At 44.9% G+C, this 22,919-nt stretch overlaps 1 protein-coding gene across 2 annotated transcripts in view; it reads left to right on the forward strand.

Annotated features, from left to right (window-relative positions):
• slc38a11 (solute carrier family 38 member 11) overlaps window positions 1-22,919 on the forward strand; it is a 66,287-nt gene that overhangs the window by 39,303 nt on the left and 4,065 nt on the right. For both annotated transcript variants that reach the window (XM_078229179.1, XM_078229180.1), the window contains 3 exons: window positions 7,097-7,167; window positions 14,356-14,517; window positions 16,538-16,650. In XM_078229179.1, the coding sequence (XP_078085305.1) occupies window positions 7,097-7,167; window positions 14,356-14,517; window positions 16,538-16,650 (346 nt within the window). The remainder of the gene's footprint in view (window positions 1-7,096; window positions 7,168-14,355; window positions 14,518-16,537; window positions 16,651-22,919) is intronic.

Consider the following 22,919-nt stretch of genomic DNA (forward strand, 5'->3'; position numbering starts at 1 on the left):
ATAGACATTTACCCTATGTTGCTTTATGTGGCTTTGCCAGTGCTGCATCTAAGGGGCATCTTGGTGGATTGTACATGCCCCCCCACCTCCCTCACGTCACCACGACCCCACTTTCAAACCTGCTGGCAGGGGAACATAAAATCCAGCCCCATGGATTTAGTTATTGCAAATTAAATAAAACATTATCTCATGCAAGATATTAAAGTCAGAAAAATCAGAATTTACCTAATCAAGCTGTGAATTATGATTTGTAGAATAATTTCTTTCGTTTATAACTAGTTTTGAACTGAAATACAAAATAAGTTCTGTTCTCATCACTTTCACATCAGAAGGTTATAGAGTCAGATTTTACAGGGGCTGCAGTTTTCACCAATGTTATTTTTAAAAAATTCTTTCATGGGACAGCACTGGGGTTGGCCAGAATTTATTGCTCATCCCTAGTCGCCCTTGAGAAGGTGGTGGTGAGCTGCCTTTTTTTTAGAACTTTAGAACTGAGAATCCCTACAGTACAAAAGGAGGCCATTCGGCCCATCGAGCCTACACCAACAACAATCCCACTCAGGCCCTATCCCCGTAACCCCACATAATTACCCTGCCAATCCCCCTGACACAGGGCAATTTAGCATGGCCAATCCACTTAACCTGCCCATCTTTGGACTGTGGGAGGAAACCAGCACCCAGAGGAAATCCACGCAGACGTGGGGAGAATGTGCAAACTCCACACAATCACCCAAGACTGGAATTGAACCTAAGTTCTTGGTTTTGTGAGGCAGCAGTGCTAACCACTGTGCCACCCTGCCACCCCTTCTTGAAATACTGCAGTGCAGTGAGTTGACCCACAATGCCATTAGGGAGGGAATTCCAGGAATTCCAGCGACAGTGAAGGACCGGTGATATATTTTCAAGTCAGGACGGTGATTGTCTTGGAGGGGAACTTGCAGGTGGTGGTGTTCCCATGTATCTACTGCCCTTGTCCTTTGAGATGGAAGTACTTCTGGATTTGGAAGGTGCTGTCTAAGGATCTTTGGTGAATTGCTGCAGTGCATCTTGTAGATAGTATACACTGCTACTACTGAGCATCGGTAGTGGGAGGAATGGATATTTGTCGATGTGGTGCCAATCAAGCAGGCTGCTTTGTCCTGGATAGCGCCAAGCTTCTTGAGTGTTATTGGAACTGCACTCATCCAGGGCAAGTGGGGAGTTTTCCATCACACTCCTGACTTGTGCCTTGTAGTTGGTGGACAGGCTTTGAGGAATCACCTGCTCTTGTTGCCACTGTATTAATGTGGTGAGTCCAGTTGAGTTTCAGATCAATGGTAACCCCAAGGAGGTTGGCAGTGGAGGAATTCAGTGATGGTAACACCATTGAATGAAGGGGTGGTGTTAGATTATCTTTTATTGGTGATGGTCATTTCCTGGCATTTGTGTGGCGTAAATGTTACCTGCCACTTGTCAGCCCAAGCCTGGATATTTCCCAGATCTTGTTGCATTTGAACATGGACAGTTTCAGTATCTGAGGAGTGGTGAGTAGTGCTGTACATTGTGCAATCGTTGGCGAACATCCCCACTTCTAACCTTATGATGGCGGGAAGGTCATTGATGAAACAGCTGAAGATGGTTGGGCATATGATACTGCCCTGAGAGATTTATTTTACAATACCATGGGTTAAAAATCTATTTGACATTGCAAAGTAGAAATTACCATGGGCAAATGAATTTGCAGCAGCAAAATGAAATATATCTGTTGAATTTTTATTTTGTTCCATACTGTATTGGGGGAGAATTGCCAAGAATGTATTTTATTAAAGTAGCTATATCCCAATCAATCAGGGACCCCTGAAATATGTTCTCTGATTCCATCAGTATTGGCATGGAATCAACGTTTCCATTAAGAAGTTATATCACTCTTAATGCTGATCGAATGCTTAATTTATTGCAAGATTCTATAATCATATTGCCAATACAATAAAGACAATTTGGATGTCACTGCAGCGCATTCTCCTTTGAAATCCTGTATTTTCCATTACTAAAGAAGCAGCTGTTTTAAGATAGCAATGAAAAAAATTAGCATTGCAGTTTGCAATCAATTTTGATAACCACATCATGGGCAGAATCTTATGCCCCCCTCACCCCATTGGCAGGTTTGAAAGTAAGGAGGGTTTCATAAAATGGAGTGCAGGCCTGTCTGCCGCCTCCCTGCCTGCCATGACCAGTCCCCATTTTATAGGTGGCCAGGCAGTGGAGGCGATGGGAGGCTCCCTCCCCATGAGCTGATAAGGGCCCTTAAGTGGCTAACTAATGGCAACTTAGGTGCCTCACCCTGCCCGCATTGTTTTTTAACCCACAGCCTGGGCAGACCCACCCCATCTGGGTATTCTGGAAGCTTTTACTGGGCAAGCTGGTGTCGGGCAAGGTTGAGGGTGGCTTCCCTATGGGCACCCCCCAAAAAGCTAAACCTTCCCCCTTTATCCTTTCCCTGACCTCTCAAACCCATTCCCCCACTCAATTTTCTGAGGCAAGATAGCCAGACCATGACATCACACCAGACTTACAAGCCTCCATTAGCTCCTCTTCTTTGTTGAGGACTTCCTATAGCTCCAGTAGGGCCAACACTTGAACTTGAGCCTGCTGGGACTACACAACTGCCGGCCACTATCTAAAGCAAGACTTATAGAACTCCTACAGTGCAGAAGGAGGCCATTTAGCCCATCAAGTCTGCACCGACTCTCTGACAGAGTATCTTACCCAGGACCTGTCCCTGCCCTATCCTCGCAATTCCCATTTACCATGGCTAATTGGCGGCACGGTGACACAGTGGTTAGCACTGCTGCCTCACAGTGCCAGGGACCCAGGTTTGATTCTCGACTTAGGCCACTTTCTGTGTGGAGTCTGCACATTCTCCCCATGTCTGCATGGGTTTCCTCTGGGTGCTCCAGTTTGCTCCCACAGTCCGAAAGATGTGCTGGTTAGGTGCATTGGCCACGCTAAATTCTTCCTCAGTGTACCCGAACAGGCGCCGGAGTGTGGCAACTAGGGGATTTTCACAGAAACTTCTTTGCCGTGTTAATGTAAGCCTACTAGTGACAAATAAATAAATAAACTTGAACTTAATCCATCTAATCTACACATTTTGGGACACTAAGGGGCAATTTACCATGGCCAATCCACCTACCCACTTGTTTCCCAGATGGGGGCGAAAGTCTCACCCTTAGCCAAGTAACACCACGTTGAGTTTTAAAATGTTGTGGGGCAACCACTATCATTAAGGATGCATTCTGTGTTGACCCTTTGGGTGGCAAAGTGAAAAACCTCACCATCTGAAAAATCCTTCCCCATGTCATTCAGAATAGGATCACAACTGTGAATAGCTATGGCGAAGCCTGCCATAAGTGTATGTTTTACATGGCCACGTTTCGTGCTGAGACCCGCTGCCCAGGGACATACATTTTAAAATCAGATGCAGAGGCTCACTCCCTGATGTGAAGTGTCCTGGGTCTTGCATTGTGACAAATTGCTATTTTGTGAAGCATGTATAAATGTCATTAAACTCATAAAAGTAACATGTTACAATACCTGAAAACTTTTGAAATGAGATGAGTTCCCCAGTGAACAATGGAAATGACCGAAGGACACCTTCTAAGACGTTTACTGGAACAAACAGACTGAAATAATAATAGAATAAACGCTGCTTAACAGGTAACTAAAGGATATTTTCTCATTAACTAATTGATACATGTTTTTATGATTCCAACAGAATGTAGTCTTAAAGATTCAGCTTCAAATTCCTCCCTGGCTTTCATTAGGCTCCCTTCTCCCTGACATACCAGGTCAAGTCTTCCAGTGTCATTTGAAAATTACTTCACTCAATCTTTTGATTATTCCCAAAACAAATTCCACAATAAAGGCACATTTGAATGACGCCTTACTCCTTATATTCCCTAAAATTCCTTCCCTTCAAATAGAGAACCTGTTCTCACTAGCATCTTGCTTGATTACTATGATAGAAACCGCCTTTTCCTTCTGCTCTTGACAGCAGTGACCATTTCTGTCTCTCTCTATGTCGCTGTGTCCAGAAAAATACTTATCCCTCTTTTGCTTCAAGATGTGAAACTTTGTCATCTGATTTTCAATAGGTTTTGGTTACAGGTCTCATGGACCCGTCTCGGGACAGAGTTCGGTACAATCACTATCGTTCCTTCACCTAAAGACATTTTTAAACATAACTGTCTTGTAAAGTCCTGCATTTGCATTTTCCCCTAAAATTGGAGAAAAGGATTATTGTAGAAATAATTCTTCATGACATTATCAAAAATGACAACTTACAACATTGTGAATGTTTTAACAACTTGCTTATGACACACAGGACAGATAATATTCTTCATTCTTTTTCAAAGATAAACATTAAACATATTATATTGGCAACACGATAAGGCTTCACCCATAGTAATCAATTGCATGTGACAATTAAGATTTAAAGTCCAGCTTGCATGAGTTCCTGGAAGCCCAACTCTTCTGCAAACTAGAGTCTATTTTACTGTTTGTTGATTCACTTCCTTTCCATCTCTGAAAAAGGTCTCCTTTTTCATTTTGTGTAATCTGCTTGATGTCTCCATGATGGCAATCTTACCGCTGCGCCCTGTCGGCTGATGGGTGAGGTGAGCCGGTAAGATTGTGCGAGAGCCAGGAAATCAGGTTAGCGCCTGATTTCTCACATCTCGCAACCTCACTGGATATCCAGCGAGGTCAGCCTCTGGCACGAGGCTGATCAAAATATTTAAATTGAATTTACATATTTTTAGCATGTGATTAGCGAGCCCGGGACACGATTGTCCGTCTCACTTGCCTCTGTGGCCTCACTAGGAGAGGCTCCCTCTGGTGGCAATCACAGCTGGTTCCCAGCCGGTAGAATCAGAGGCCATTGAGGCTCACGGGGAGGTCCAGGGCAAGGGAGGTGCACGTTGGGCAGTGCCAGCCTGGCACCCTGTCACTGCTCACTGGACACTGGGCAGTGCCTAGGAGGTGGGGCCTTCTGGCGGCAGGTCCTTCTGGGGCGGGACCTACTTGGGGGGGCTGATCAATGGAGGGGCAGTGGGGAGGGAGGGAGGAGGTCCTGCTGCCACGCTGCAGGCGATCCGTGGGAGATGGGGTGATTGGTCTGGGGTGTGGGGGTGATATTTTTGGGCAGGGTGGAGCATGATCGGCTGTGGGCACCCGTGATAGCTGGGGGGGGGGGGATGCTGGGTCTAGGCTGGCTGCAGCAGCAGAGGCCTGACAGGTTTCGTCCTCAGGGACGTTTATATTTTATTACAATTTAGTTTCAAATACATCTCTTGTACATTAATTCTGACTGAAATTCGTGGCTTATTTTCAGAGCAGATAAATGGAAGACTTTTATCATTATCTGAGCTGTAACAGTTTAGCTTGCAGCTGAAATTCATTTGCAGTAAACAGGATTTTCAGTGTTGCAAATTTTAGAGGCAAAAATCAGCATCTGAAAAGACTTATCCATTACCTTACAAGAGAATCTGTTATAGAGTTGCGCCATCTTCTTCAGTCTATCTGTAGACAGTTTTGACAACAGGAGCAGCTCTGAAGGCTGCATTCCCCATATCTGGAAATTCCTCCTGCCAGCCTAAAAATTGAGGCTGGGCAGGAAACTACCCTTAAGTGGTCAATATGGGCAGCACAGTGGCATAATGGTTAGCACTGCTGCCTCACAGTGTCAAGGACCCGGGTTCGATTCCCGGCTTAGGTCACTATCTGTGTGGAGTTTGCATGTTCTCCCCATGTCTGTGTGGGTTTCCTCTGGGTGCTCTGGTTTCCTCCCACACTCCAAAGATGTGCTGGTTACGTGGATTGGCCATGCTAAATTCTCCCTCAGTGTATCCGAACAGGCGCCAGAGTGTGGTGATTGGACGATTTTCACAGTAACTTCATTGCAATGTTAATGTAAGCTTATTTGTGACACTACGAAATAAACTTAAACTTAATTGTTGGCCATTTAAGGGCTTGAATTGGAGCTAGGGCAGGCATCCGATCCGAACCATCATGTCTGAGGCATAAAATTGTTGAGAGTTTGGGGTGAGTGGAAGTCCAGCTGGAGATCCAAGTGCGATGATTCATGCCCCCCCCCCCCCCCACCCCCCCCAATTTCTCCCCTGCCCTCGGTCTCTAAACCCTGTCCATGGGGAAGTATAAAATTCATGCCTTGAAGTAGAAGACGTTGACTAACTGTGGGGAAAGAGCAGGGGAATGGAGCTATTTTCTTTCCAAAAGCCTGCATATGAACACGAACCACATAATTTCCTTCTGGGCTGTGTCATTTTATGATTCTGTGATGCATCAAAGTCCTTGCATGGAAAATTTGAATTTACATAGTGCCTTTAAAATACAAAGAATATTCCACCTACAGTCTTCTACTCATGGATAATTTAAACAATTAGCAAGCACCATTTTTACAAGGACCAACATATTCCCTGGGGAAAGGTGTCATTAGCTCAACAGGGGAAAGAATCCCACAGCATACCCTTCATTCCTGCGATCAAAAATCCATGCAGACTATTGTTAATTTATTCATCTGTTTCTCAATACCCATTAATTTATGTTTAATAAATGCAGGATTTTCCTCTGAATCACACCACTGGAATCCAGCAAGGGTTTTGTTTCCTGGGTCTTTCCATCCTGAATGCAGCAGTTTGTCTCTGCATGTTACACAGTCTGCCAGCTCACAGAAATAACTGGCAAAACTGATTGAGAAGCTTGCTATAATAGCCACTTGGTCTCATTGCTTCAATGCGCTCAGAGGAAATGACTGCAGCATTATTCAGTACCACAGAGCTGCCAGTCATGTGGATTCATAACCAGTTACTTCTGTGCTTCTCCATGTACATCATTGCTGGGGCCATCTCCTCGTGATGTCCACTAATCTGTCTGAATTGAATACCACAAATTTTCTGAACACAAGCAAATTGTCTGTTGTTGCTTTCTGCATCCCCTGAGTATTTGATTGCCATTTACAAGTATCTCGATTTTCACTGAAATTAATAAAGAAAGAAGACCAAAGACCATTGCAATCTGACTCTTATTTATCTTGCAGTCCATCCACAAAAAATGCCTGGGATTTTGCACAGCCAAATGCAATACAAGCAATGGGAGTTATGACATTTGGTAAGTCATAAATATTTACCACAGAACAATGTGTGTTCATTCCGTTGTCTACTTATCTGCTGTGCAACAACTACACTCCCTACATCTCGACTTATTATTGATTAATGACAAATGTAAACTAATAATTGTTAAAAGAACAAACTGTCCCAGCTTTCTATAGTAATATAAAGAGAGTGTTTCCTTTTTTTGGAGTTTGCACATTCTCCCCATGTCTGCAAGGGTTTCCTCCAGGTGCTCTGGTTTCCTCCCACAGTTTAAAGGTGTGCAGGTTACGTGGATTAAGGGGCCATGCTAAATTGCCCCTTAGTGTGCCAGGGGATGTGTGGATTGGGGGATTAGCAGGGTAAATATGTGGGGTTATGGGGATAGAGGTTGGGTAGGATGCTCTGTCATCGGTGCAGACTCAATGGGCCGAATGGCCTCCATTTTCACTGTAGCATTTCTATGAAAATGTTGTGTTTTGCCAGAGGGAGTGCGAGGAAGTAAAACATTTTGTACTTGGAACGCTCAGAGTTAGATTATCCTGGACCCATCAACCAAATGAGGGGAAGGACTTTCATCATCCTATGCACTACCAAATGCATTTTCTTTGTCAGAAGGACTGATTATATATGCTGGACATGTTTAAAATGGTAATCACGTACTTGGCCAGTGCTCCACCACTGAGGAAGCTGTTTACCTGTAGTTGCTAAAGAGCTGCTCCATGGCCTAGAAACACAGGGAAATATTTGGGAAAGAGAAAGGGAGAGCAAAGAGGAGAGTTCAAATGGCAGGAAAAGGAGCAACGTAAAGACTAACATGTCAATTGTGACCACAAAAGTGAAGAAGTTCCCATGATGATAATGTTCACAGAGGTATGGACCAGAACAACTCTTCTCTGGCACAAAAGATAGGCATCCCCCCAAAAGGGCAGATCAGATATTTTGGAGAAAGTTGTCTCAGCAGCCCATGCCAAATTGCGCACCACAACGTGCATTAAGGTGCGGGAAATGTTCAATTGAAGCCTCCAATTGGGAAGTGAATGTATAATCGCTGGTACAGATCCTGAAATCTTGAAGAAGAATGCACTGCCAATCAAAAAAAGTGAAGTCTCTTGCATAGCCGGCACCTGAAAGAATGATCAGATTCTCAAGTCCGCAGATCTGAAATGAATCATCACCTGTTTAAGTTGGAGAAAAGATTTCACCAGATTCATAAGAAAACACTGGAGAAAATTCTACAACATTGGTTTGGTCGACACACCAAGGAGAGCATGGATTTTAGTTTGGTATCAAATGTCAATCTGACTTGATAGAGTTTCCAGGCTCTATTTCCTGAAGGAGATTAATGAACTGGTCGAACATTTATCACAATCCAGCAGTGTTCATTGTTATTTGTTGTGTTTTAGCCCACTAATTACTAGATCTGTCAGATTCAGTTTTCAAACCTTATCATGGTCAGATTTAAACTGTGTGGAGTTTGCACATTCTCCCTCTTTCTGAGTGGGTTTCCTCCGGGTGCTCTGTTTTTCTCCCACAGTCCAAAAGATGTGCAGGTTGGGTGGATTGGCCATGCTAACTTGCCCCTTAGTGTCCAAAGATGCGTAAGTTAAATGGGTTAGCTATGGTAAATATATGGGGTCACGGGGATAGGGTAGGGGAGAGGGCCTGGGTAGAATACTCTGTCAGAGAGTTGGTGCAGATTTGATGGGATGAATGGCTTCTTCTGCACTGTAGGGATTCTATGAAATTCATAGGGTGGAATTTTCCACTCTAGAGATTAAGTGCTGTGATGGTCAGGAGTAGCGGTGGGTTTCCCACTCGTCCATGGGTCAGGAAATTGCATCTGATCTTACGCTTGGAAGCTCATTAATTATGCATTGACAATTAGCTCTTTAAATAAAATGATTGGGCGGTCAATGATTCATCTGCCCTGCTGTATTCTAGTGGGGTGAAAGGTCCTGGCGCCATCTACAAATGCCAGCCAAATACACACATTACTCTCTGCAGCCCAGCTGTGTGGATGGCCAAAGCTGAGAAGGCTCCAAGCAAAGAGAAGGCGATGCCAAGGTTCAGCAATGAATCCCTGTGTGGTCAGCAGCAGCATGGGGATGTCCTCCACCCGAGGGATGGTTCCAGGAGGTCCACCAACTTCACCTCACCCTAGTGAGGGAGGTCAGCTTCATGGGCACACCTTCCAGTGCAGGAAGAGGATGAATGATCTCATCCACACTGACAGAGTAAGTCACATTCTGTTCACTCCAAACGCATGCTCTCATTCTGCACTCCGAGCATCACTCAATTCAGGGATTTCACAAAACATTAGTAGGAGAGATACCAGCATTCACCAGCATCTCATCTATCATCTTGTAAAAAGACCATTATCAGCTTTTATTGGGGAAGACTCACACAGCAGGCATGCATCCCAGCCTCTCATCCATTCCTTTTCATCACATTCCATCCCTTTGTCTTCATTCAGGCCAAGCTTGCTCACAACAAGAGGGAGAGATCCCAGACCAGAAGAGGGATGGCAGACAGCCAAGATCTCTCCAAGTTTGAGGAGATTGCCATCAAGTTGGCAGGTAGGGTCAGAGGTCACTTCTGCGGGTAAGGCCTCCATGAGTTGATCACATTCTAACATTCACAGTAAGTGATTTGTAATATTATATTCAGCATTCTTGTGAACTAAATTGATCTTCTTCCTCTTACAGGCAGCAACAGCCGATCCAGACAGACCAGCGAGGAAAGATAAGCCCAAACCTCCTGGGCCAGAGACAACCTGGGTGCCTAGAACTCAGACGACTGCTGGAGATCAGGAACCATCTGAGTCAGATAATGAGCCTCTGGAAGTGGCTGTTGCTAACATGCTGGAGGTGCAAAGACAGGTGCCAGGTGGTACATCAGGCAAAATTACGAGAGGTAGTTAACAGAGTAGAGTGAAGGATGGAGGAGTCTGTCCACATTCTGTCAGATAATATGGCTCTGAAATTTCAGCACCTCAAGTTCTCTATGGGAAGGGTGGCAGGAGGTTTGGAGACCTTGATCCAGCAGCTCCTGCTGGATTTCCACTCGGACTTCCACTCTATCACTATCGACATTGGTGGGATCCATCAGTGGCTAGGTGAGAGGGAGTCTGGGCACCTCGATCTTCCCCCAAGGACTCCTTCTGAAGGAGTCAGGCAGGCGGCCTTGGGCACCAGCAGAAAGGAGGACCAGCAGCTGGAGACCCAGGGCCATTTGTCCAGGTGACTCTGCGAGTGTTCAACTGATCCCAACCCCCTCTGCCTGTGCCCCGATCACCTTCAGCTGCACACATTGAGAAGGGTGCATCTGCCTCATAATAAGAGACCCAAAACAGGTCAGGGCAGGTCAGGCCTTTAAGGCTCCAGAGGACGCCTCTCCAAAGTCATCAGATGCAACAGGACGTAGAAGTCGGCAAGCTACCCCAGCTTCTGCTGAGGATGTCAGGGATGCACCAAAACATAGTGGTAGGGTTTGAAAGATTAAGAAACCTTGATATCACCTTTAAGTCATGGGTGTTCACTCACTGCATATACCTTGCACCTTTGTAAATGCATTTGCTGTCCATGACAATTGTTGCACAATTTGAATGCATCATGCATTATCTTTGAGTCATTCATGGGATGTGGGCAAGCCTTTTCCCCATAACAATATACTTCTAATGCTCTCTTGAATGCCTCATGTAAACTTGACTCCATCTGGATGGTACACAATACTTCCACTGTGTGTCAGTAGTGGAGGAAATGAATGTTTGTGGATGCGGGAAGGGGGTGGGAGGGGGCGGGGGGTGAGGCGGGGGGTGGGCGGGGGGAAGCAACCAAGCGGTGTGCTTTGTTCTGAATGGTGTCGCTTCTTGAGACTTGTTTGAGTTACACTCATTCAGGCAAATGAGACTTTCCATCACATTCCTGACTTGTGCCTTGGAGATGTTGGACTGGCTTTGGGATGTCAGGAGGTAAGTTACTTGCTGCAGGATTTCTAGCTTCTCGCCTGCTCTTAGCAACAGCATTTATGTGGCTAGTCCAGTTCAGTTTCTGGTTAATGATAACCCCTAGGATGTTGACAGTGGGGAATTCAGTGGTGATAATGTCATTGAATGTCAAGAGACGTTGGTTAGATCCTCTCTTGTTGGAGATGGTCATTGCCTGGCACTTGTGTGCAGGAATGTTACTTTCCACTTGTCAGCCCAAGCCTGGATTTTGTCCAGGTTTTGCTGCATTTAGACATGGACTGCTTCAGTATCTGAGGAGTTGTGAATGATGCTGAAAATTATGCAGTCATCAGCAAACATCCCCACTTCTGACTTTATAATGGAAGGAAGATCATTGATGAAGCAGCTGAAGCTGTTTAGGCCTCGGACGCTACCCTGAGGAACTCCTACAGTGATGTCCTAGGATTGAGATGATTGACCTTCAACCACCACAACCATCTTCTTTTGTGCCAGGGTGACCCGAGCAGAACACAAACTGAGCATTGCAATTAGCAAGTTATTGCTAAGTAAGTGCCATTTAATAGCACTGTTGCTGACCCCTTCTATCACTTTACTGATGATCAAGAGTGGATTAATGGGGCGGCAATTGGCTGGGTTAGATTTGTCCTGCTTTTTGTGTACTGCTCATAAATTTTCAAGATGGCGGTGCTGCACTTCTGCTTTGAGACCAGCTTCAACCCTCCCCCTGTCAGATTTCAGGTCCCCCAATCACCCAAGAGCCTTAGGTTTTTCAGGTAGACCTTCCTCTGGTGGTTCTCAGTCTTCCTCAGTAACCCTGGATCTCATTGTCATTGAGGTAGGCATTCCTGCCCTTTCACCTGAACCCATCACTGTTGATGTCCCATTGCTTCTTGCAGACCTCCCCATTTGGTGCTATGTGCACAGTCACATACAAAGATGACCCCCCCCCCCTCCCTTCACCACTACTTCTCCTGCCATATCCCAGGAGAGCTATGAGTAACCTCCCTTTGTTATGTTTTCCCCATTAATAGCTGCAAATACCACCGCTGGCCATGGCCATCCCATCTGCAGCCCAGTACCAAATCAGATATCCCAAGAATCTTGTTATAAAGGTGCCATAATAATTAGGGAGGATTTTAATCTACACTTAGACTGGAAAAATCAGATGGGCAAGTGTGGTATAGATGAAGAGTTCAGGAGAATATCTTAGAACAGCGCATTCTGGAACCAACCAGAGAGCAGACTATACTAGACCCAGTATTGTGCAATGAGATGGGATTAATTGCTAACCTCACAGTGAAGGCATGAAGGCACCGCTTGGCAACAGCAATCATAATATGATTGAATTTTTCATTCAGTTTGAGGGAGTGAAGACTCCAACGGAATGGGTGAACATGGTTCCACTGAGCTACACTTGTAATGAGCATTCATGACATAAAGTTTATTTATTAGTCACATGTAGGCTTACATTAACACTGCAATAAAGTTACTGTGAAAATCCCCTAATCGCCACACTCTGGCACCTGTTCGGGTACACTGAGGGAGAATTTAGCATGGCCAATGCACCTAACCAGCACATCTTTTGGACTGTGGGATGAAACTGGAGCACCCAGAGGAAACCCACGCAGACACGGAGAGAACGTGCAAACTCCATACAGACAGTGACCCAAGCTGGGAATCGAACCCAGGCCCCTGGAGCTGTGAGGCTAACCACTGTGCCACCGGGCCACCCCAGAAGGAGCTAACACTGTTGCTGCCTGACATGCTAATGCATATAAATTGAATTCCCAACATGGATCAGCGGGAAAGCCGACCCACCATCATCCCACATGAAAGTGGTGAAGGGAAAATCTGGACTTGTTTTTCCAACGGTGGGAATCCGACTTTTGGCCTCACTTCAAATTTTCCACTCCCGCCCGCCATGAAACCTGCCATTGGTGGGACAGGAACATTTCACCCATAACGTTTAGATTGTTAGTCTAGTGCCATAACCATTTGGTCAGCATATTTTGAGTATCTATGGAGAGAGGTCAGGAAGACATTTCAAAGTTATAATTGACAAACTTGATTTTTGTTGATATCCCTTGAGACATCAAATAAGTGCAGATTGTGTTTGGTTTATTAGAAAGAGCAGCCTTGAAGAACCAAGAGACCGTTTAGTATATTTCATTATATTCTTGAAAATAATTATCTTTGAACAGAATATTTTCAACTGGAAATTTTCTGTGATTTCAACATTTTTGATTTTCCTGATTCTGTATGCGGAGGAAGTGTTATGCATTCTCAAAATAAAGTCTCATCTATTGTTTGCGTACTGTATTGAATTCCTTCACATTAAGTGTGATTGGTAGCTTTTTTCCACCAAAGTATGCAGTTGCCTTGGATTTATATAAATAGACCAGCCAAAATTAACAATTGCAGTTTAAAAATGGGGTGGTTTTGTTGCAGGCTGTTGGTGAGGCCTCACCTGGAATATGGCTTATTGTTTTGGTCCCCTTACCCAAAAAAAGGACATAATAATATTGGAGGCAAGGTATCAAGTTATATTAATCATTAATGCAATTAGAAGAAAATAATCAGTAAAGAAAACTAGTAATAATTAGTAAAAATAATGAATAAAAAGTAAGCAAGGTAAAACTCTTTTTTTCTTTATTCTTTCATGGGCATCACTGGCTAGGCCAGCATTTGTTGCCACAACCCTCATTGCCCTTGAACTGAGTGGCTTGCTAGACCATTTCAAAGGGCAGTTAAGAGTCAACTATATTTCATTCATCTGGAGTCACACGTAGGCCAGACTAGCAGTTTTCTAAAGGACATTAATTTACAACGATTGACAACGGTTTCATGATCAGCATTACCAAGATTACCTTTTTTTTTCAATTCCAGATTTATCAATTGAATTTAAGTTCCACCAACTGCCTTGGTGGGATTTGAACCCTTGCCCCCACAAGGGTCCCTGGATTACTATTCCAGTGACGTTACCATTGTGCCACCATCTCCCTTAGTGTAGTAGGTTATCCACCCATTCATAGCCAATTGACAAAAAAAATCAAGCCCAAAGCATTAAAGATCTCTTTCATTGCATTGCCTCTGCGAAGTAACGTTCTTCTAGCAACGTCCCACTGGAAAAAGCAAAGTTAAATGTCTCTTACAAGAACCTGAAAAACACATATTTATTTGTTTGTCCATTATAAGAAAACAAATAATATTTATTAACGATGTATTCTGTACTTTCAGCCTTTGTCTGTCATCACAACAGTTTTTTACTTTATGGATCTCTGGAACAGCCCACAATAAACAACTGGTCTCGTGTTACTCATGTATCAGTGTTATTTGCCCTGTTTATCAGTGCAGCCTTTGCTGTAAGTGGATATATAACGTTCACAGGCTATACACAAGGTAAGGACACGATTTAGCTTAACTAAATGTAGATGGGGTAGAATTTCTGCAAGAGCTTCCCACTCTGTTGCCATAAATTCAACAGAGCACTGATTAAAAAGAAACCCAGGACAAAGAGTATAAATGGTCATTTATTTTTATTTATTTTTTACTTATTTCAACCACTTTTCCTCAGAAGTTGCCAGGGGAGATTGAGGGAAGCAGAAATTACTGGTGCAAACATTGAAAATGATCATGAATTATTTTTTTCAGTTATGAGTTTGGGTTAACATTCAACTATTGATAATGGCCCTGCAGGCAGAATTAATACTTATTTCAATTGCCTGTACACATGTCAAATGGAAATAAAACTGTCTGACTGACGATTTTAAAAAAAAGAGGAAACAAAAGAAGTGAGTCAGATTGCTGGCCAAAGGGGATTAAAGCACATATACAGCCAATGAATTAATCAGTGACTCAAAACCCACTCAAACTGCTGAAAAAGAAGTGAATTTAAAAAACTGTAGTCGTAAAGACAAGACATCACAAAATAAAATAAATGGATGGAAAGGAGAGGAAGGAGGATATGATTGCGAGATAAATTTTTCCCAAAAAGAATTTACAGAAGGAAGGATAATAGGAAGAAGGGATTGGAAGGGAGAAGAGGGAGATCAAAAAAAAAATTGACAACCATTATTGCTCCTGCATTATTTATTTGTTCATATTTTAGAGCTCTGTGTAACCATGACTAGTTAACTCTTAGAATGCCAGTGCATACAGAGAAATTACTCTCATTCTAGGCCAAACAATTTTCCGGCCGTGCTCGCCCCAAGGCCGGAAAATCCCACCTGAGGTCAACAGACCTTTGCATGGTCTGTATCCTGCCTGCTACGATTCCCGTGGCGGGCGGGACAGGAAAATTCTGCCCTGTGATTCTGAAACAAATCTGATAAAACCACAGTTAAAGTATTCAGAAGAACATTCTTCAACCTTCTTCCTTGGTTGAAGAAGGACCAAGGAAAACAGCCAATGAATTAGTCAGTGTAATTCATTGACTAATTACACTGTAATTTTCCAGTCCTTCCTGTGCCAGGAATCATCATGGACAGGACAGAAAATTTGACAGACCAGCCCAAGGTCCATTGCCATCAGACATGGATTTCCAGTCTGGCAAGGGCAAGACCAGAAAATCCCAGCTAATGTATCTGCTTTGCACTCTGATGTAACTGTGGAGGCCAATTGCGGACCTGCAAGGCTTTCCACACTGGAGGTAAGGGTGAATTTATCATTTTGTTGGGACTGCTGGTCTTTGAGTTTGTCTTCTGTTTGTTAGTTGCCTGTATATTTTGCTGATCGAAGGAACCAATGCCACTACTTGTGATTGCTTCCCAAGTAGTTCTTTCTAGTATGTGCTAATATTGCTCTAATTAACAATGGCAATCTGCCTCTCTCCATGCATACAGCCTAATGTGCTTAAGTTGAATGCAGATATTGGCAGGTTAGAATTGGCTTCTTGAGGCGTTGATATTTTTCCCAGCTTTAATCTGCCACCTGGGCCCAAACCCAGATGCTCTTCAGAATGTTTCTCTATACTACATCAAGGTAATTTTATAACATTGTGAATCCCGTGAGTCACCAGAGATGTGGTTGTCTCAATCTGGTATAATAAATAAAATCTTAATGTAGAATGATGCATAGTCTTAATTCTTTTCATGAAAACCTTTTTTTTGAAGTAAAATGAGTTACTTCAGAGTAAGATCATAGGTGGGATTTTCCGTGCACCCTGCCACATGTTTCATTGTGGTGGAGGGAACCCAGCATTGGCCGGTGGCGGGATCTTCTGATCCCACTGTTGTCAATGGGGCTTCCCGTTGAATGCACCCCCTGCCAACAGGAAACACGTGGCAAAACCGGAAGATCCTGCCGGCATGAATGGCCAGAAAAGTCCGGCCGATGTATTTTGTGAGAGAAAATGTTGATGCTTTTAATATTTTTAACAGAATAAAAATCAACCTAGACTCTTTTGATGTCTTTTTACCAGGTGACCTGTTTGAGAATTATTGCAGAAATGATAATTTGGTTACTGCTGGGAGGTTTCTGTACGCATTAACTGTTATTTTGACATTTCCAATTGAGTGCTTTGTTACTCGAGAGGTAAGTTGATCTTTGAATAAATTTGAGTGTAAGACTAGTTTGGGAATTTTTAATGATTTTACTTTTGTGCCTTGGTGTTGATAGACATGTACAAGTTAACTTAGTAATATAGCATGCTTTTTCTTTTACCTCATCGCATTGAGAAACAAATTTTGAATTTAAGATGCCTGGTATATCCTCCTGTAATATAAAATACTCTTACTTAAGGTAGAACCATTAATGCTGTCCTCAAAACATCAATTTTGTTCATGCCATTTTATATATTTTTCTGAAAGCAAAAGAAGGACCATAATCAATCTAGAAATTCTACTGTCAATAATTGCAAGGTCACATACTTCCATCCCCATAATATCATCTGACCCCACCCATATCTTTGCATGTTCCATCCCAGGCTCCACTAACAGTAAGCAGCAGCTCTGTCAGCTGCTGTTCCAATCAAGGGAGCTCGGCCGGTGTTCCATGGCTCCTCACCATGCGTGGACTCGGCAGTGCGGCCTTCGATGGGAACCCTTCCAGTTTTAGTTCTGAGGATACCCTTCCCCAGTCTGTCTGAATGGCTAGCCATTCCTGGAAGCCACTGCACCTGTTGTACAGGTGGGTGCACCCATGTTTATGATGCAAGTATTCCCAATGGGAACCCCCCTCTCACACACCGTACGCCCCCCCAGTGCCTGCTATGGCACTGATGTGGCAGCAGTCAGCAGCCCATTGAGGTGGATGGTGTCGGGTTTCCAGCATCCATGGGGGCACAGGTTGCTGGGCAGGAGTGAGGGGCCCGGGATGGATAACCGTACTGTCTCTCTCTCTCTCTCTCTCTCATTCTCTCCCCTTCCCGCTCCCACTCCCATTCCATAGGTACCATGGATTTCACAATGCAGCCAATTGAGCTGGCCCTAGTACCTGAGGCTATGATGGAGGAGGAGGAGGAGGAGGAAGGAAACTTGCGGCCATGGCAAGACCAACCCAGGGAAGAGGCTGCAGAAAGATAGGGGCCATTGGTCTGGGGCAGGAGGTGGATGGCCATCGGTCCGAGGGGAGGGCCAGAGGACATTGAAGATGGGGACCCTGACACTACAGGACCAGTGTGTCCTTCGAAAGCCTGTCGGATGCTGTGTGCTGATGCAGACTACAAGGAGACAGTGTGGCAGCTCGCAGACCTGGCACCTTGTGTGTCAGGATGGCACCTGGACCTGATGGCAGTGAAGATCACAGCGGCCCTCAACTTCAACAGGACCGTGTCCCCCAGGCCACCAGTGGAGACATCTGTGGCATCACCCAGTCCTAGACGGATGCTCGGGCAGGTGACTACATCTGCTATGATGTGGGCCAGGTCCAGCAGGCTTTTCTGCCATTGCCAGAATGCCCCATGTACAGGGAGCTATCAACAGCATGTATTTTGCCCTGTGGGCCCCATACCATCAAGGGGTGCAGTATGTGAATAGAAAGGTGTTCCACTCCCTTAACGTGCAAGTTGTCTGCGACCACCGGCTTAGTATCATGCATGTGTGCACATAGCACCCAGGGACCATGCAGCATAGCTTCATCCTGTAGAGCTCTGACATCCCCGGGCTCTTTGAGGACCAGCCCAGACTGCCAGGATGGCTCATGGGGGACAAGAGCTACCTGCTGAGATCTTGGCTGATGATGCCAGTGCGGAGGCCCCATACTGACATGGAGACCCGTTGTAATGAGGTCCACGCTGCCACTTGGACTGTTGATGAGAGATGCAACAGGCTCGTGAAAGTGCGCTTTCGCTGTCTGGACCACTCTGGTGGGCCCTGAAGTACAGCCACCTGAGGATCTCCCTGCATTCGACAACCTGGCATAGCAACGGGGGGACATCCTGGAGGGGGAGGAGGGGGAACCAGGCGGAAGTCCATGGAGAGGAGGGCAACGAGGAGGAGGAGACAGCCAAGGAGGATCTGGAGAAGAGACTGAACAGAAGTTGGAGGATGGAGAACAGGTGGTGGCAAGGGTTCGGCTGGGAAGGGCAGTGAGGGAGGCCCTCATCGCCACAAGGTTCACCGAGTATGAGGGGGTGTCGTGTATTACAACTCCATTTAACAGAACCCTAACCAGCGCTGTCCTTCACCCATGCCCTCTTGGTGACCCAATAACTTCTTAACCTTTCCACTTCGTCTAGGTACTCCCTAGGATGCACATCAGAGATGGAGACGATCAGCTGTGTTTCATCCCCCGTGTCCTAAATTTTTTAGAAAATTCAGTTTATTGTTATGTCAAACTTGCCAAATTTGCTCATTGCCCCTTGAATGAGAAAGATATGCAAATGTGTCCCCTCCCACCTGCATAAAGGTTGGTCAAGCCTCATCCAAACCCATGCACTCTTGGTATGTAGCCTACTATAGACTGTAGTACTCGGATTCAGTTCCTGCTAATTAAATGTTTGAAAATAATCCAATTAGATGGATTCCCTGAAAAATGCACCAAAATACAACAGAAAAAATTTCCATAGGTTTTGAATACTTGCAGCATCGGGGCTAATGAGTGCCTGTATGCTTGCATGTTATAATATGACTTGTGTTGCAGTATATGTGACATCAACTGCTTGAGTTTATTGTTTTTGCTGGCCAGTTGTTTTTGTGGACACAGCCTTGGTCCTTTAGTTGTGTTCTTCTGGCTTTTTATGAGCAATTATCTCAGGTGATCAAAGCACCCACCCAAAGTTTAGCGACTGCATGCAAATAAGGCAGTTGTGGTGGTTTCACATATCATCAGTTCCCTCCTTTCACCAGCTTACCATACGGGGTTGGGGATGCAAAGCACTTGTTTAAAGGAAACTGCAGAAACTGAAATTTAATTTTTACTTCAAGTTCCTTATAGCCAACAGAGAGAATGCGCCCTGATAGGAATTTTAACCCAGAACTTGAGGTAACTTTCATAGTCCACAATGCAACCTAGACATCTATAAACACAATTTTATAACAAATCAGTGCAAATATAATGGAGACCCGTCATTTTTGAGTAAGGATTTTGTACTAGTGGTGTACCGCAGGGCTCTGTATTGGGACCTCTGCTGTTTGTGATTTATATAAATGATCTGGAAGAAGGAGTAACTGGGGTGATCAGTAAGTTTGCGGACGACACAAAACTGGCAGGACTTGCAGATAGTGAGGAACATTGTCAGAGGCTACAGAAGGATATAGATAGGCTGGAAATTTGGGCAAGGAAATGGCAGATGGAGTTCAATCCTGATAAATGCGAAGTGATGCATTTTGGTGGGAATAATGTAGGGAGGAGCTACACGATAAATGGAAGAACCATAAAGGGTGTAGAGACGCAGAGGGACCTGGGTGTGCAAGTCCACAGATCTTTGAAGGTGACGTCACAGGTGGAGAAGGTGGTGAAGAAGGCATATGGCATGCTTGCCTTTATAGGACGGGGCATAGAGTATAAAAGTTGGGGTCTGATGTTGCAGATGTATAGAACGTTGGTTCGGCCGCATTTGGAATACTGCGTCCAGTTCTGGTCGCCACACTACCAGAAGGACGTGGAGGCTTTGGAGAGAGTACAGAGGAGGTTTACCAGGATGTTGCCTGGTATGGAGGGGCTTGGTTATGAGGAGAGAATGGGGAAACTGGGGTTGTTCTCCTTGGAAAGACGGAGGATGAGGGGAGACTTAATAGAGGTGTATAAAATTATGAAAGGCATAGATAGGGTGAACGGTGGGAAGCTTTTCCCCGGGTCGGTGGTGACGTTCACGAGGGGTCATAGGTTCAAGGTGAAGGGGGGGGAGGTTTAACACAGATATCAGAAGGACATATTTCACACAGAGGGTCGTGGGGGCCTGGAATGTGTTGCCGGGCAAGGTGGTGGAGGCGGACACACTGGGAACGTTTAAGACTTATCTAGACAGCTATATGAACGGAGTGGGAATGGAGGGATACAAAAGAGTGATCTAGTTTGGACCAGGGAGCGGCGCGGGCTAATTGTTCCTGGTTTCTCGTTTCAAGGCTTCATTCTACGATCATCTTGCTGGTGCCAGTACAGAGTGAGACTGCGGATAGTTGGGAACCTGTCTCGGGGGCAGGGGATTCATATGGTGTTCGTGGAAGTGGAAATGACTAGGGTTGGGAAGCATTTTCCGATCGGGGCCATTGTGATCTCCTGGACTCGTTTCGATCGCCTCAGGGGGTCGGAGAGGAATTTCCCAGATTTTTTTTCCCCATATTGGCCCTGGGGTTTTTCACTCTGGGTTTTCGCCTCTCCCTGGAGATCACATGGTCTGGAATGGGGGGGTGGGGGTAAGTTAATAGGTTGTAATGAACAAAGCATCGTAGCTGTGAGGGACAGCTCGGTGGATAGGATATTGGTATGTAGATAGGCTGGAAAATTGGGCGGGGATCCTGGATTCAGGATTCAATCCTGGACCGGGGAGCGGCGCGGGCTTGGAGGGCCGAAGGGCCTGTTCCTGTGCTGTATTGTTCTTTGTTCTTTGTTCTTTGTTCTTTGTATCTGCCATTCTTCTGACCTGCAGCTCACAAGCTAAGGTTATACATTTAATGATTGAAAACTCCTGCTTTGGACGTCACAAACTAAGCTTGGTAGTGTGTTAACAGCAAGCCTTTATTAACAACTCATAACTATGGACATATTTACAGGGTACAGGTATGGAGTTGACTCCATCCTAGGTCTTTACACATCTCTGTCCATCTCAACACTGTTCCTGGCTCTGAGTCATGTGCCTTTTTACATCACTGTGTGTGAGTGGTACTGTACTCATTCCCACCTTAGCACTGTATGTACCAGACCGAACTACTACACCTCCCCCCAAATCCTTATCCATGGATATGGTTACTTTAGTTTACTTCAAGTCTTATTTGTTATAAGTCTTGTGCGTTGATCTTATTGTTACAACCCCAGTGCTACTCTAACATTTTTGCTCTTACATTATTAACATTAACAACATCCTTACTACCCAATCCTCTCTTCAAGTCCTTGAAGTTAGAGGTTCAGGCAGTCGGGTGGCTGTGTAACCCTTCCACATCTTGTTCACTGTTCTGTCAGGAGAGTGGTAGGCTCTGGTGGTTCTGGCTCTTGTCATTGGCTTGGAGGTTGGGTGGCATTTAGGCATGGTTTCATCCACTTTTTCCATTGCTTGTGAAACCAGATTGGTTGGTCTGGCTGGTTTGGCAGCGCAAGGTTGTTTTATCCTTGATCGTTTCTTGCGGTGTGGACAAAAATGACATTCAATTGCTTGGCGATGTTTGTTCTTCTTCCTTCTCCATTTAGGCTGTCTGGAATCTCTCTGACTCTGAGCAAAAGTGATCCTGTGGCAAGACGATTGAGTAGCATGCTCATTTCTGCTTTTTGTGATTGATGGCGCAAAACTGCTAGCAGCATCCCTCATGGTTTTGGCACGCGATCTCAAAGTTACTGCATGTGCACAGTGGTTAGTGTGTCTACTAACCATAATCTTAACTGGAAGTAGAGGCTCCTCAGGCTGTTAATCCTGTTCTGGTACCATTTCCAGAGGAGCTGCTATGATAATCTTGTGCACAGTAGGTTGGTCTGACCATTGTGGACTTTTCCAAACCTGCAATGATGATGGACAAACCTGCTCCACCAAAAGTGAAGAGGGATCACAGGTGAAAGCACTCGTTAGTGTTTGAGGATTCAGAACTGTCCTCTTCTGGATGGTTAATGACAGTGGTTGTCTTGACATCTTCCAACATCTGGAGAAGATCTAGGGCCATCTATGCACCTCTGCTCAGAAAGGAAAAGGGCTGATTCTGGACAATAAACATCAACTCAAAAGACTTGTTTGTCACTTTACCTCAGTGGTTCAAGGATCATGCCAAGGACTGTGGGAATCAGACTTCCCCTGCTCCATACAATGGTGTCTGTCATTCGAATCCAAAGGTTTTGGAGTCATGGTTCCTTCTCTGATAGTACTGGCACCTGAGTCTAATTTAAAATTTGTTCGACAACCATTTACCAGGAAGTCAGCATTCCAAAATGAAGAACCACATTCTCTGATTTCCCCCAAGAAGAATGACTGTGTGCCTTCTGGGTCTTTGATCTCAACCTCATGGATGACCTCTGGGATGTCAGTACAGTGCAGACTTGCACAGTTTATCCAAGTGTCCTTGTTTGCTGCAGTGGAAGTATTGGGCATTGTTCACTGAACACTGATCTTTCCTGTGAGGGTGCTTCAAACCGCAGTGCTAGCAAAGTCACTCTGCTAGGAGGTTCAGGGGTTGCTTTCCCTAACTTGGGTGATCCTGCATTTTTGTGATTTGATAGGATGA

The sequence above is a fragment of the Mustelus asterias genome, chromosome 14 (assembly GCF_964213995.1).
Source record: "Mustelus asterias chromosome 14, sMusAst1.hap1.1, whole genome shotgun sequence".
Classification (NCBI taxonomy): Eukaryota; Metazoa; Chordata; class Chondrichthyes; order Carcharhiniformes; family Triakidae; genus Mustelus; species Mustelus asterias.